This window comes from Lepus europaeus, chromosome 14 (assembly GCF_033115175.1).
Source record: "Lepus europaeus isolate LE1 chromosome 14, mLepTim1.pri, whole genome shotgun sequence".
NCBI classification, from domain to species: Eukaryota; Metazoa; Chordata; class Mammalia; order Lagomorpha; family Leporidae; genus Lepus; species Lepus europaeus.
The window spans coordinates 77478-92598 of NC_084840.1; the positions used below are offsets into that span (position 1 = coordinate 77478).

Sequence of the window (15121 nt, forward strand, 5' to 3'; positions counted from 1 at the left end):
ACGTGTGCACACTCGGTCAGCGTCTCCATGAGGAGACCTGGCTCCAGGAAGCTCACAGTGTCTGCTGTCCGCTGAGCAGCAAATGGGACACCCACATCCTGAGCTCCCGTCCCAGCACATTTACTTCAGAAGTGGCTTCCAAGGTCTGACTGATGTCCGAGCGGCCTCCGGCGGGGACAGCACAGAGCAGTGAGCGCCGGGGCCTTGCCGCAAGGCTCCACACACTCCACCAGCACACAGGCGCCAGCAGCCACACAGGACACCCAGTGGCAGCCGGCGTCACTCCACACTGGCAACTGAGTGTCCCTTCCCTGCGTTTTCAGATGCAAACACTTCCAGCTCATCTTAGATTCTGGCAGGCTGGCCGGCCAGGCAGGGCCACCGTGAGAGGAAAGAGCGACCTCCGTGTGCGGGCTGCGACTTCTGACTGCAGACAAAACAGACACTCACTGAACCTCCAGCCCACGGACGCTCACGACCAAGTTTCTAGTCGGTCTAACTCCACGCTGTCCAACAGAAACCGCACAGGCCACACACGGCACGTTACACTTCTAGCAGCCGTGTGAGACAAACAGAAAGAGGGGCCGGTGCTGTGGCACAGCAGGTTAAGTCTCTACCTGCAGTGCCGGCATCTCATATGGATACCAATTCAAGTCCTGGCTGCTCCACTTTTGATCCAGCTGCCTGCTTATGGCCTGGGAAGGCAGTGGAATATGGCCCAAGTTCTCGGGCGCCTGCAGCTGTATGGGAGACTGGGAAGAAGCTTCTGGCTCCTGGCTTTGGATCAGCCCAGCTCCGGCCATTACGGACATTTGGGGAGTGAACCAGCAGATGGAAGATCTTTCTCTCTGTCTCTCCCTCTCTCTGTAATGCCGCCTCTCAAATAAATAAATAAATCTTAAAAAAAAGGAAAAGGAACAGGTGAAATTAATTTTAATAATCTATTATATTCACTCTAACATATAAAAACATCACCACTTCAACAGACCCTCAATATGAAAAGTATTAATAACTTATTCTGAGTCTGCACACTGCACTGTCCACTCGCCCCGCCGTGCCCTGGCCAGCGCAGGTCCAGCCCTGGCCCTCCTGTTTTCCTTTCACACTCTACTGTCCACTCGCCCCACCGCGCCCTGGCCAGCGCAGGTCCAGCCCCGGCCCTCCTGTTTTCCTTTCGCACTGCACTGTCCGCTTGCCAGCCGCGCCCTGGCCAGCGCAGGTCCAGCCCTGGCCCTCCTGTTTTCCTTTCAGCCTACTTTTCCTCCTGTTCTCCAAAGACACAAGCTGGGCTGCCAGCACCTCCCTCTTCCTGAGGGGCTTCCAACACTGACGGACCCTGCTCCAGAGAGCAGGAGGGGCCACACTGGGCCACAACCTCACAGCTTCCTGGAGGCCCAGGGCTGCCTGGGGTTCTACTCTGTCTGGTCTGCAGGTCACAGCCAGGCACTCGTCCACCCTCTGGGATCCAAGACGTTTCCCAGCCCACGTGCTACGCCTCCACAGGTTTCACGCCAGTATAAAACACCCATCTGTGCTGGCTGACCAGAGCTGAGGGGCGTTCTCAACTCACGTCTCCAGCTGCAGCCTCTCAGCACCTACCCGGAGGCCCCTGAACTCCAGAGTCAGAACTCGTTTACACAGGAATCAAACAAGCGACTGTCCCAGTGCAGGACCTCACCAGACCACAGACGGCCTCCCCGCCTCACCTTCCCTGTCAGCCTGCTCCCACAGCGCCCCGCCCCACGCTCTCGTGGGGCCTTCAGGTGGCCACGAAAACCCTCCTTTCTCAGGACCCAGGTGGGGGCTCTGGGCAGCAGCTCTGGCCTCACCATGGCACCTTCACCTGCCCCCTGACATCACCGGGCAATGACGTCGCACAGGAAGCCGTCACTGTCTGCCCCGTGCTACGTTCTAGGGCTTTCCAGTGAGAACACACAATGACTGCAGCCACAGAATGACCGTGAGACAGGAGTTTCTGAACTATCCTGGCAGGCTGTCTTTCCCCAGGAAAAAGTGTGTAAAATGGTCAAGGTATTTTGTAGCATCACTTAAAAATGCTCTTTTTGCTGTCATCTTCCAGTGTAAAAGAAACTGTTCTTAAGCGCAAACAAAGTATGTTTTCTGGTTTTTATTTTATGAGAGGGAAGCCTTTCTTGTTCATTAGAAGTAAGTCCATAAGATTTGCATAAAGCTACAACTTCAGATACCAAGCAAAGCTTTAGTCCACATAGCAGGAGAGCCCTGGGGAGACAGATCAGCTCCTAACCCACCTCACTCTCCTGCTGCGCTGGTCTCACCCACGGCTTCAGGTCCTGTCTGGTCCACTCTCCCACTCACGGACACTGGCCAGGCACGCTCTCAGGGGAACGGGTACCTGTGTCCAGAGCTGCCTGAGCCACCTGTTGTAAATTTCCTCAGATTTCCTTTCCTGGGAGGGCCAGTGGGTAAAATGGAGCAGAAACAGCCACGAACAAAGCACCAGGTGAGGGCCCGGCTCTTGGGGTCTCCAGCGCCGCCCGGTACTCACACTGCCTGCTCCTCCAGCTCCCCGCCGATGCGCTGGGACATGCTCTTCAGCACCCCGATGCTGCCGGAGACCAGCTCCAACTGCTCATCCTGCTGCTCCACAATCAGCTGCACAGAGCGGAATGAGCCGTTAAGCCACCTCCCTGGTCCCACGCCCGGCCCCGAGCAGCTGCACTGATGTGCGGTCAGAGGCAGGCCCAGAACACAAGGACCAGACCACCGCCTCCAACAGCACACAGCGCACAGGGCCGGCCAGCGGAGCCGGAGCCAGAGCCTGCTGGTCCAACCTGAGAACAGGGGCACTCCAGACCACCCAGAGATGCTCTCTGGTCAGCTGAAGTCCAAAGGGGAAAGACCAAGACTGAGCCAACGTGAGCATGTGGCCGTCGGCTGGGAAAAGCAAGGTCTTGATGCAAAGCACACAAAACCCAGGGACGGCATGGCCACAGACTCACACAGTGTGCAAACCCCGGGACGGCACAGCCACACACAGACTCACACAGTGTGCAAACCCCGGGACAGCACAGCCACACACAGACTCACACAGTGTGCAAACCCCGGGACGGCACAGCCACACACAGACTCCACAGTGTGCAAACCCCGGGACGGCACAGCCACACACAGACTCACACAGTGTGCAAACCCCGGGACGGCACAGCCACACACAGACTCACACAGTGTGCAAACCCCGGGACGGCACAGCCACACACAGACTCACACAGTGTGCAAACCCCGGGACGGCACAGCCACACACAGACTCACACAGCGTGCAAACCCAGAGATGGCACAGCCACACATAGACTCACACAGTGTGCAAACCCCGGGACGGCACAGCCACACACAGACTCACACAGTGTGCAAACCCCGGGACGGCACAGCCACACACAGACTCACACAGTGTGCAAACCCCGGGACGGCACAGCCACACACAGACTCACACAGTGTGCAAACCCCGGGACAGCACAGCCACACACAGACTCACACAGTGTGCAAACCCAGAGATGGCACAGCCACACACAGACTCACACAGTGTGCAAACCCAGAGATGGCACAGCCACACACAGACTCACACAGTGTGCAAACCCAGAGATGGCAGAGCACTTAAAGTCACACAGTGTGCAAATCTGGGGACGGCACAGCCACACACAGACTCACACAGTGTGCAAACCCCGGGACGGCACAGCCACACACAGACTCACACAGTGTGCAAACCCCGGGACGGCACAGCCACACACAGACTCACACAGTGTGCAAACCCAGAGATGGCACAGCCACACACAGACTCACACAGCGTGCAAACCCCAGGACGGCACAGCCACACACAGACTCACACAGTGTACAAACCCAGAGATGGCACAGCACTTAAACTCACACAGTGTGCAAACCCGGGACGGCACAGCCACACACAGACTCACACAGTGTGCAAACCCGGGGACGGCACAGCCACACATAGACTCACACTGTGTGCAAACCTAGGGATGGCACAGCCATGCAGAGACTCACACAACGTGCAAACCCCAGGACGGCACAGCCACACACAGACTCACACAGTGTGCAAACCCGGGACGGCACAGCCACACACAGACTCACACAGTGTGCAAACCCCGGGACAGCACAGCCACACACAGACTCATACAATGTGCAAACCCCAGGACAGCACAGCCACACACAGACTCACACAGTGTGCAAACCCCGGGACAGCACAGCCACACACAGACTCACACAGTGTGCAAACCCCGGGACGGCACAGCCACACACAGACTCACACAGCGTGCAAACCCAGAGATGGCACAGCCACACACAGACTCATACTGTGTGCAAACCCCGGGACGGCACAGCCACACACAGACTCACACAGCGTGCAAACCCCAGGATGGCACGGCCACGTGGAGTTTGTGTCATTCCTCAGGACAAACCCAAGGGCCCTGTTCAGGGCCACGGCATCTCAGGCACGCCCGCCAGCAGCCTTGACTTTGCTGCCTCCTCCCTGCCCACGGACACTCGGATAACTCAAGGTCAGGAGAGCACCGGTGCACAGACATGAGGACATCTGCACCCACACCACCACCTGGTGTGCAGGTCAGCAGCTGCGTGTGCAGACGGCCCTTTCATCCCCAGGGCAGCAACACACGCAGCTCCTGTCCTTTCTACGGCTGGTTGTGGGGAGCACAGTCCACATGTCATCCTCAATGTCCACCAGAGAAATTATTTTCAAATACAACTGAAACAACCAAAAGTTTTCAATGAAAAAGCAAGTATTTTTTGAAAGTGCCTTTGCTGAGATGAACAAAAGACTGTGTGTAAAAGGAGGCTGAGAAGTTGTATTTAGTCTACAGCCACACCACCCTGAATGCACCCGATCTCGTCTGATCTCAAGCTAAGCAGGGTTGCGCCTGGTTAGTACTTGGATGGGAGAAGAAGTTTTATTTAAAAGAACAAAAACAGTGGCCTTGCCTGTCAGCCTGAGATGCCTTTCCTCAGAGACTTAATCGAGCTCCGTTCTCTTAAAAGCTGTTCTCTCAAGTTTTAAAATGGAGAGAGAGCAGTCTCAGGGAAGAGTTAGGGAGAAAACAGCAGGGGAGACTCCACGCAAATTAGAGGGACACAGTGGAGCTACGGGGAGGGTGTGCAAACCCAGGGGGGGCACAGCCACACGGACTCACACAGTGTGCACACACACACACAGCTCAGGACCCCAGGAGCCCAGAGCCTCAGCACCAGCTCTGGAGTGAGCAGAGACCAGACTGCAGCAGTCCAAGCTGCTGGCAGTAAAGCTGTGGGAAGAGCCTGAGAGCCTGGTGTGGGCCTGGCATGGAGCCCAGTGGGGAACGGTGGACCTGCCAAAGTAGAGGAAAAAAGAGAGGGCCTCAACTCTCAGTTAAGACACAGACCGCCTAGTGGATCAAAAAGTAAAACCCATCTATTTGCTGCCTGCAAGAAACACATCTTTCCAACAAAGATGCACACAGACTGAAAGTGAAAGGTCAGAAAGATATTCCATGCCAACAGAAACCAGAAAGGAGCTGGTGTGGCCATCTTAATATCAGACAAAATAGACTTTAACACAAAAACTGCTAAAACAGACAAAGCGGGGCACTATGTAATGATTAAGGGATTAATTCAACAGGAAGATATAACTATTAGAAATGCATATGCACCTAATTACAGGGCACCTGGCTATTTAAAAGAAATATTAATGGATCTAAAGGAACACATAGACTAAAATACAGTAGTAATGTGGGACTTCAATACCCCACTTGCAGCAATGGACAGATCAACCAGACAGAAGATCAACAAGGAAACAGCAGATTCAATCGACACTATAGACCAGATGGACTGACAGAGATCTACAGAACTTTCCATCCTACATTGCACAACACACATGCTTCTCAGCAGTGCATGGAACGTTCTCCAGGACTGACCACATGCTAGGCCATAACCAAGCCTCAGCAAATTAAAATAATCAAAAACACACCATGCCTCTTCTCGGATCACAATGGAATGAAGCTGGAAATTAGCAACTCGGGACTCTCTAGAGCATAGCAAACACATGGAGACTGAACACCACGCTCCTGAATGAAGACTGGGTCACAGAAGAAACCAAAAGAGAAATCAAAAACTTTCTGGAAGCAAATGAAGATGACAACACAACACATCAAAACGTATGGGATACAGCAAAAGCAGTGTTAAGAGGAAAGTTTATAGCAATTGGTGCCTACATCAAGAAATTGGAAAGGCAGCAAATCAATGAGCCATGAATGCATCTCAAGGACCTAGAAAAACAACAGCAAACCAAACCCAAAGCTATAGGAGAAAAGGCATAATTAAGATTAGAAAAGAAATCAACAAAACTGAAACCAAAAAACCTACACAAAAGATCAGTGAAATAAAGAGCTGGTTTTTTGAAAAAAATAAACAAAACTGACACACCATTGGCCCAACTAACCAAAAAAAGGAGGGAGAAGACCCAAATCAATAGCTAGAGATGAAAAAGGGAATGCAACAACAGGCACCACAGAAATAGAAGAATCCCAGAAATTACTACAAGGAGTTTGCCAGCAAACTGGGAAATCTATCAGAAACGGAGAGATTCCTGCACACATGCAACCTACCTGAATTGAACCATGAAGACAGAAAACCTAAACAGACCCTTAACCAAGACGGAAACTGAATCAGTAATAAAGGTCCTCCCAACAAAGAAAAGCCCAGGACCGGATGGATTCACTGCTGAATTCTACCAGACATTTAAAGAAGAACTCACTCCAATTCTTCTCAAACTATTCAGAACAATTGAAAGAGAGGGAATCCTCCCAAAACCTTTTTATGAAGCCAGCATCACCTTAATCCCTAAGCCTGAAAAAGATGCAGCATTGAAAGAGAATTACAGACCAATATCCCTGATGAACATAGATGCAAAAATCCTCAATAAAATTCTGGCCAATAGAATGCAACAACACATCAGAAAGATCATCCACCCAGACCAAGTGGGATTTATCCCTGGTATGCAGGGATGGTTCAATGTTTGCACATCAATCAATGCGATACACCACATTAACAAACTGTAGAAGAAAAACCATATGATTCTCTCAATAGATGCAGAGAAAGCATTTGATAAAATACAACACCCTTTCATGATGAAAACTCTAAGCAAGCTGGGTATGGAAGGAACATTCTTCAACACAATCAAGGCAATTTATGAAAACCTCACAGCCAGCATCCTATTGAATGGGGAAAAGTTGGAAGCATTTCCACTGAGATCTGGTACCAGACAGGAATGCCCACTCTCACCACTGCTATTTAATGTAGTCCTGGAAGTTTTAACCAGATCCATTAGGCAAGAAAAAGAAATCAAAGGGATACAAACTGAGAGAAGGAAGTCAAACTATCCCTATTTGCAGATGACATGATTCTATATGTAGAGGATCCAAAAGACTCCACTAAGAGACTATTGGAACTCATAGAAGAGTTTGGTAAAGTAGCAGGATATAAAATCAATACACAAAAACCAACAGCTTTTGTATATACAGACAAAGCCACGGCTGAGAAAGAGCTTCTGAGTTCAATCCCATTCACAATAGCTACAAAAAATCAAATTCCTTGGAGTAAATTTAACCAGGGATGTCTAACATCTCTAGGATGAGAATTAGAAAACTTTAAAGAAGGAAACAGATGAAGATATCAAAAAATGGAAAAAAATTCCATGTTCATGGATTGGAAGAATCAATATCATCACAATGTCCATTCCTCCAAAAGCAATTTACAGATTGAATGTGATACAATCAAAATACCAACAAAATTCTTTTCAGATATATCTGAAAATACATCTATAGAAAAACTATAAGTCTATAGAAGTATATATATATATCTATAGAACAATGGTGCTGAAATTCATATGGAAACACAGGAGATCCTGAATAGCTAAAGCAATGTTATACCACAAAACAAAGCCAGAGGCATCACAACACCAGATTTCAAGACACACTACAAGGCAGTTATAATCAAAACAGCCTGGTTCTTGTACAACAACACATGGATAGACCAATGGAATGGAACAGAAACACCAGAAATCAATTCATGCATCTACAACCAACTTACCTTTGACAAAGGAGCTAAACCAATCCCTAGAGCAAGGACAGTCTCTTCAAAATGGTGCTGGGAAAACTGGGTTTCCATGTGCTGAAGCATGAAGCAAGACCCCACCTCACACCTTACACAAAAATCCACTCAACATGGATCAAAGATCTAAATCTACAACCCAGGACCATCAAATTATTACAGAACATTGGGGAAACTCTGCAGGACATTGGCACAGGCAAAGAGTTCTTGGAAAAGACCCCAGAGGCACAGGAAGCCAAAGCCAAATTTCACAAATGGGATAACATCAAATTGAAGAGCTTCTGCACTGCAAAAGAAACATTTAGCAAAGTGAAGATGCAAACAGCAGAACGGGAGAAATTATCTGCAAACTATGCAACTGATGAAGGACTAATAACCAGAATACAGAAAGAGATCAAGAAACTCAACAACAAGAAAACAAACAACCCAGTGAAGAAATGGGCAAAAGACTTCAACAGGCAGTTTTCAAAACAAGAAATCCAAATGGACAACAGACACATGAAAAGATGCTCAGGATCACTAGTTGTCAGAAATCAAAACCACAATGAGGTTTCACCTCACCCCTGTCAGAATGGCTTTCATACAGGCATCAGCTAACAACAAATGCTGGTGAGGATGTGGGGAGAAAGATTCCCTAATCCACTGTTGGTGGGAATGTAAACTGGTAAAGCCAGTGTGGAAGACAGTATGGAGATACTTCAGAAACCTGAGTATGACCTGCCATACGACCCCGCCATCCCACTCTTGGGAATTTACCCAAGGGAAATGAAATCAGCATATGAAAGAGTTATCTGCACCCCCATGTTTACTGCAGCTCGATTCACAGTAGCCAGGACATGGAATCAGCCCAAATGCCCATCAACTGAAGACTGGACAAAGAAATTATGGGATATATACACCATGGAATACTACACAGCAGTAAAAAATGAAATTCAGTCATTTAGAAGAAAATGGGTGAAGCTGGAAACCATCATACTTAGTGAAATAAGCCAGCCCAAAGGGACAAATACCGTACGTTCTCCCTGACCTATGATAACTGAGCACCCAAAAGGTGATCTGTAGAAGTGAAATTCACACTTTGAGATGGGATGACTTTGAATAGCTCTTGTCTGAACTGTTGAGGAACAGTTTTCCATACTATTTGCTGAACTATTTACTTAGTATAGAATTAACAGTATGTGTATAAAGCCAATTTAAAATAGAGCTTAGTAAAAATTAAGAATGGGAATAGGAGAGGAAGGAGGAAGAGGTGTGGGAAGACGAGTACCGTGGGAAGATTCACTGTTTCTAAAGTTTTATTTATGAAATGCATGAAATCTGTACACCTTAAAGATTTCTAGGGCTAAAAAAAAATTTTTTTTTAAATTCCATGTGGGGACCGGGGCCAGCATTGTAACAGTGGGTAGATCTGCCACCTGCAGTGTCAGCATCCCACATTGGCACTGGTTCAAGTCTCGGCGGCTCCACTTCCAATCCAGCTCTCTGCTATGGCCTGGGAAAGCAGCAGAAGATGGCCCAAGCCCTTGGGACCCTGCACCCACGTGGGAGACCCTGAAGAAGCTCCAGACTCCTGGTTTTAGCCTGGCCCAGCCCCAGGCTGTTGCCACCCTTTGTGGAGTGAACCAGTGGATGGAAGTTCGCTCTCTCTCTCTCTTTCTGTTAACTCTGAGTTTCAAATAAACAAATCAATCTGTTAAAAAAAAAAAAAAAAAAAACAAACCAAAATCCTGTGTGGATGCCTTCCCCACACATGACAAAGCCGAGCATGGGATAAGCAGCAGATGCATCCCCCCCCGCAACCTCTGTGTCCCTGCAGTACCTGCTGCTGTGCCTGCTGCTCCTCGATGAAATGGGAGTTGGCCAGCTGCAGCTCTCGGTCCAGGCGCCCATATTTGTCCGGGGCTCTGCTGCTCCAGCTCTGGCCGCCACTGTCTCCCAGCAGTGCCTGTGGAAGTGGGGACAGTGGGAGTCAGGAGTCACAAACGGCTGACAGCACAGAGCACGTGACAGACAGAGGTCCCACATTTCTCACCATCTGGTTTCCCTGAGTCAAGTGTTTGCATGGTGCTGCAGAGGGTGGTGTGTGTGTGGCGCTATTTAAAACATGGCTTCAAGTCCACCCAGTGGGCCCCACCAACGAACTGTCTTCTCGCAACGCACAGGACCTGCATGCTGCCTCAGCTCCTCCCAGGATGCTTGCAGGTCCAACACAGGCTCTACTCCAACGGGCTCCAGAGATCAGGAATCCTCTCCGTGAAAGTAGGACCCAGAGAAGTTCTGTTCTGGGGGAAGGAATGGGGAGTCCCTGCCCTCACGTGCAGAAGGCACAAGATACACCAATGACTGCCAAATTTAACACCAAAGGCTGCAGGCTGCCCAGGTGGCACCAGGCAGGTGAGCCGCAAGGGTTGACTGGCAGCCCAGGCAACTGCTGGACCCAAAGCCAGAGCCTTCCACCAGGGGTCCTGAAAGCCAAGAGATCCCAGATGCCAGGGTCGAGTTTCCCACGCATGAACTGGAGGAAGTCTGTAGCCAGAAATGGGTTAGCTTGGGAACATCTTCCTCACACAGAGACCTGGCAGGAATCCCGGCTCGGCCGGCCGTCTGTGCTGATCCCCACAGCCTTTCTGTCAGTCACTGCCCTGCACGAGAACCACAGCACGCTGGCAGCAGCCTCCTGCCTGGGGTCCTTGAGCTCGGCAGTTCCCCACAAAGGGGCCCACAGCAGGCTCCCAGGGGAACCCCATCAAGAGGTTGGGCAAGGAGCAGAGCACTACGTTCCGAGGGTCATGAGTCCTGAGACGATGCCATTAGCTCTTCGCCGATTACTCATTTATTTAATTTGAAAGGCAGTGAGATGGAATGAGACAGGGTGATCTTCCATCTGCTGGCTCACTCTCCCAAGACCCACAACAGCTGGGGCTGGGCCAGGCTGAAGCCAGGAGCAAGAACGCCACCTGGGACTCCCACAGGGGTGGCAGGGACCCAAGTATCTGGGCCATCACCTGCCGCCTCCCAGGGTGTGCATGAGCAGAAAAGTGGACTTTGGAGCAGAGCTAGGACTTGAGCCCAGGCAGCCCAAGCACTGTCTTAACTGCCAGGCAAAATTCCTGCCCCTGAAGTTCTTCTTTTGAGAGCTTTCCACGGCCTAGGGCACCAGTTCAGGCAAAGCCAGATGTGACTAACCCCAGGGTTTGTGGGTGGCTTTGCCCTGATCTGGCCACAGGCGGCCAAGATGGGAAAGATCCTGTTCATTCTGCCCCCAAGACTCTGATGACCTCCACACAGGTCACTGTGCCTTGTAACTTTTCAGAGAAAAGGCTATGGGGCCGGCGCTGTGGCACAGTAGGCTAAGTCTCTGCCTGTGGTGCCACTATCCCATGTGGGTGCCGGTTCAAGTCCTGGCTGCTCCTCTTCCAATCTAGATCTCTGCTATGGCCTGGGAAAGTGTTGAAAGATGGCCCAAGTGCTTGGGCCCCTGCACCTACATGGGAGCCAGGAAGAAGCTCCTGGCTCCTGGCTTCAGCCTGGCCCAGCCCTGGCTGTTGCAATCATTTGTGGCGTGAACCAGAGGGTGGAAGACCTCTCTCTCTCTCTCCCTCTCTCTGTAATGCTGCCTCGCAAATAAATAAAAGATAAAAAAAAAAGAAGAAGAAGAAGAAGAAGAAGAAAGAAAGAAAATAAAAAAGAATAGAAAAGAGAAGAAAAAGGCTATGGGCATCATTAGGCCATGGACAGAGGGCTGGACTCCACCAGCGGCTACTTTTCCCAAGTCCCCCATGGTCTACGTGGATGGGGCCCTATTAAGATGCCCCGCCCCACACCTGCCCTGGCTCCTACGCCAGCCTCCTGCCAGTGCAGGCCCGTGGCAGAAACTGGACTGAGCTCTCAGCTACTGGCTTGGCTGGGCCCTGGTGCTGTGGGTATCTGGGAAGTGACCCAGTGGGTAGCAGCTCTGTCTCTAATGAACACTCACATACACTTTACTCTGAGGCAGCTTGCTCCGTGTTCATCAGCTGACGGCAGGAGTCAGAGAAAGGTCTGCACAGTGATGCCTGCGTGGGCACCAGAGCGAGGCTGGCGCTGCTACTCCTGGAAACAAGACTGCAACACTTCCCTCATGGCCTAAAGCACACTGGGAGAGACAATATACAAACAGCCCTTTGTGTCTGTGGGCTCAGCTCTGCACCTAGAGAACAGGCCCTCGCATTCAGAGAAGAGTGTCTCGACCTCACTGCAAACGACCACAGGCACTTACGAGCTCAAGTGCACACAGAACGCTAACTCCAGACCCAGACAGCTGTGGCTGTCCACAGCTCCTTGCAAGAGTGGGAGCCGGGTGGAACGGGCTGGAGCTAGCAGCTTTTCCTAGCTGCACTGTTCAGAAGGAGAGCAAGGGAGATAGGCAAGGAGAACAGCAAAGACTTGGACAATGAAGTTCAGGGAAGGAAACTGGAAAATGAACTTAGGTGACATTTGTAGAATTCTTCCCTTCTTCAAGCTTTTACAACACTTGTTTCCAAATTAAGTGGCTCAATATACATTTACAGGTGTAAAGCAAGCTTTTATCTTAAAAACTCTTGGTTCCTGGGGGGCACTGGTATGATTAAGCTGCTGCCTGTGATGCCGGCATGCCATGTGGGTGCCAGTTTGAGTCCTGGCTGCTCCACTTCCAACCCAGCTCTCTGCTATGGCCTGGGAAAGCAGTGGAAGATGGCCCAAGTGCTTGAACCCGTGTTCAACCCTGAACCCGTGTGGGAGGCCTGGATGAAGTTGCTGTGGCCATTTGGGGAGTGAACCAGTAGATGGAAGATCTTCCTCTCTGTCTCTCCTTCTCACTCTGTAACTCTGCCTTTCAAATAAATCAATCTTTAAAAAAAAAAAAAAGTGACTGCTAGTTATAAAACTAGTGAAACTAGTGATCTGACTTCTTAAGTGGCTACTAAATGAACTCTTAGTAGCTTTCTAGAATTAGGATAGCATGAGGTTAAGCGAAGTCATTTGAAGACAATAATACTTTTCATATAGTTTTTCTTATTCTTTGCAATAGTTATCCAAAGAATTTATGAAAACCATCTCTGAACAAAAATCACTTAACAGTTTCACAACAAGCAAAACAAATTCTACCCCACAAAATGTATCTAAATCATAGTCTAAATTCAAGTATAAACTTTAGGTGAACAGTATGTTTTTTCAAAGGACTAGTTTAATAATTAGAAAGGAATTACTAACACTCAAGTGTGTAACTTAAAAAAAATACTTAAAATGAAGAGACAGTGAATTTCACACACACTGAAGGTTTCTCCAATGTCTTTACTGCAATTTATATTGTCAGCTGTCCAATCCCTGCCCCCGTCAGGTAAGTGCAGCCCAGGCAGAACCCACCGTGACCCCAGAGCCCGTTCCTCCTGCCCACACGGGCCTGCGCGGTCAGCACTGTGGAGCCCAGGTGTCGGTGTGTGTGCTGATGGGCGCATGCCCGCTGTTCCCGTGCTGATGGGCGCGTGCCCGCTGTGCCCGTGCTGATGGGCGCGTGCCCGCTGTTCCCTCACCTGCCTGTTTCTTCTTTCAGCCAACGCCTGCACAGAAGAAGCCGACATCTGATCCTTCATGTCCTGTGACAGAACAAATGGAAACACCTCAGACAACGGGGCTGCCATCCCACAGGCTACCCAAACACACACGGTCTATTTTGTCTCTTACAGCAAAAAACCTTCTGAGAGGAGGCAGAGAGAAGGATCAGCTTTAAGGTGGCCGAGCACTCACACCACACCCATGCGTTCTGGCAAGGCCCGCCTTCAGGCCACGGAGACCCCAGTAGGCTCCCAGGATGGAACAGAAGCCATGCCCAGGCCGACTGTCTGCACAACACACGGTGCAGCCGGGCACCCCGTACAGAGCACATTCCCCACCAGCCACCCTGATCCTGCTCCCGCGTTGGATTCCTGCACTGAGACTACTGCGAACAGCAGAAGGAATTTCCAGAGCGGCACCAAACCACCTTGCATGGAAAGAGGAGAGGATGGGTCCACCACGCAAGGTGAAGCGCAGTGCTGCATTAACCACAACCCAACATACCCAAGTACAATGCGGCTACAACACGACTGAAGGGAGAGGCCTGTCGAAATACCTCAGGACTTCCTGTGGGCCACAGACCATCTTACACAGCCCAACACTAAGGAATTCAGACTTTCAGAAGCTGCTTCTAAGTCCTTGACCGTGATGGTGTGGGGCAGACAGCGTCAGGGCCTTCACGCTTGCTACTGTGGCAGCTGAGTGCCGGCTGTCTCGGGTTCTCACGGGAGGCGCACGTCCACCCGCTGAGCAGAGGCGCTGGACCTAGCAGCGAGTGATATAAGCCAGGCCCCTGGGGGCAAATGCACACCCTGTGGTGCGGCAAGAGGCTCTGGTGATGCCGTGTGCTGCTGCTCTCTAGGCCGCAGGAGGCTTCCCGACCACCAACGTTAAAACGACGCTGCTGTCACCCGCGATACCATGCACAGCAGTGCCTGAGCCGGGCCCCGGGGACTCGTGCTTCCTAAGGCACACAGGACACACTGCTCAGCGTTCTCCTTTTGAAGGCCACTACCTGCAGAGTACACGAATCGACGTTCTGGCCTCTAGAGAACGTGTCTCTGGGCAGTCAGGGAGCGACGGTGCAGGCTGAAACCTGAGGGAGAGCAAGGGGCTCCAGTGCTGGCAGTGCCTGCGGGGTCACCGAGCCGCATGCCACGGCCAGCGCCTTTCTCTGTGCTGCTGCCATTTCATACCAGTGGGTGGCAAACTGAGCCAACCCTTTGAAAATAAATTCCCATTGTGCATGCCTCAAAACGTTCATTGCCTGGACCTGGTTATTCCACTGACAGGCATTTATTTCAAGGGAACAGTACAAAATAAACACTAAAACAGACATGCAAAGGTGTACGATCCCAGCGTTATTACCGACACGAAGGCAGAGATGCTGGCATATCTAAACAGG

At 50.6% G+C, this 15121-nt stretch overlaps 1 protein-coding gene across 2 annotated transcripts in view; it reads right to left on the reverse strand.

The window, feature by feature from the left end:
• The window catches only part of STX6 (syntaxin 6), a 51831-nt gene that overhangs the window by 10878 nt on the left and 25832 nt on the right, over positions 1 to 15121 (reverse strand). For both annotated transcript variants that reach the window (XM_062211456.1, XM_062211457.1), the window contains exons 4-6: positions 13695 to 13757; positions 9962 to 10087; positions 2528 to 2634 (exon numbers count right to left, since the gene is read on the reverse strand). In XM_062211456.1, the coding sequence (XP_062067440.1) occupies positions 2528 to 2634; positions 9962 to 10087; positions 13695 to 13757 (296 nt within the window). The remainder of the gene's footprint in view (positions 1 to 2527; positions 2635 to 9961; positions 10088 to 13694; positions 13758 to 15121) is intronic.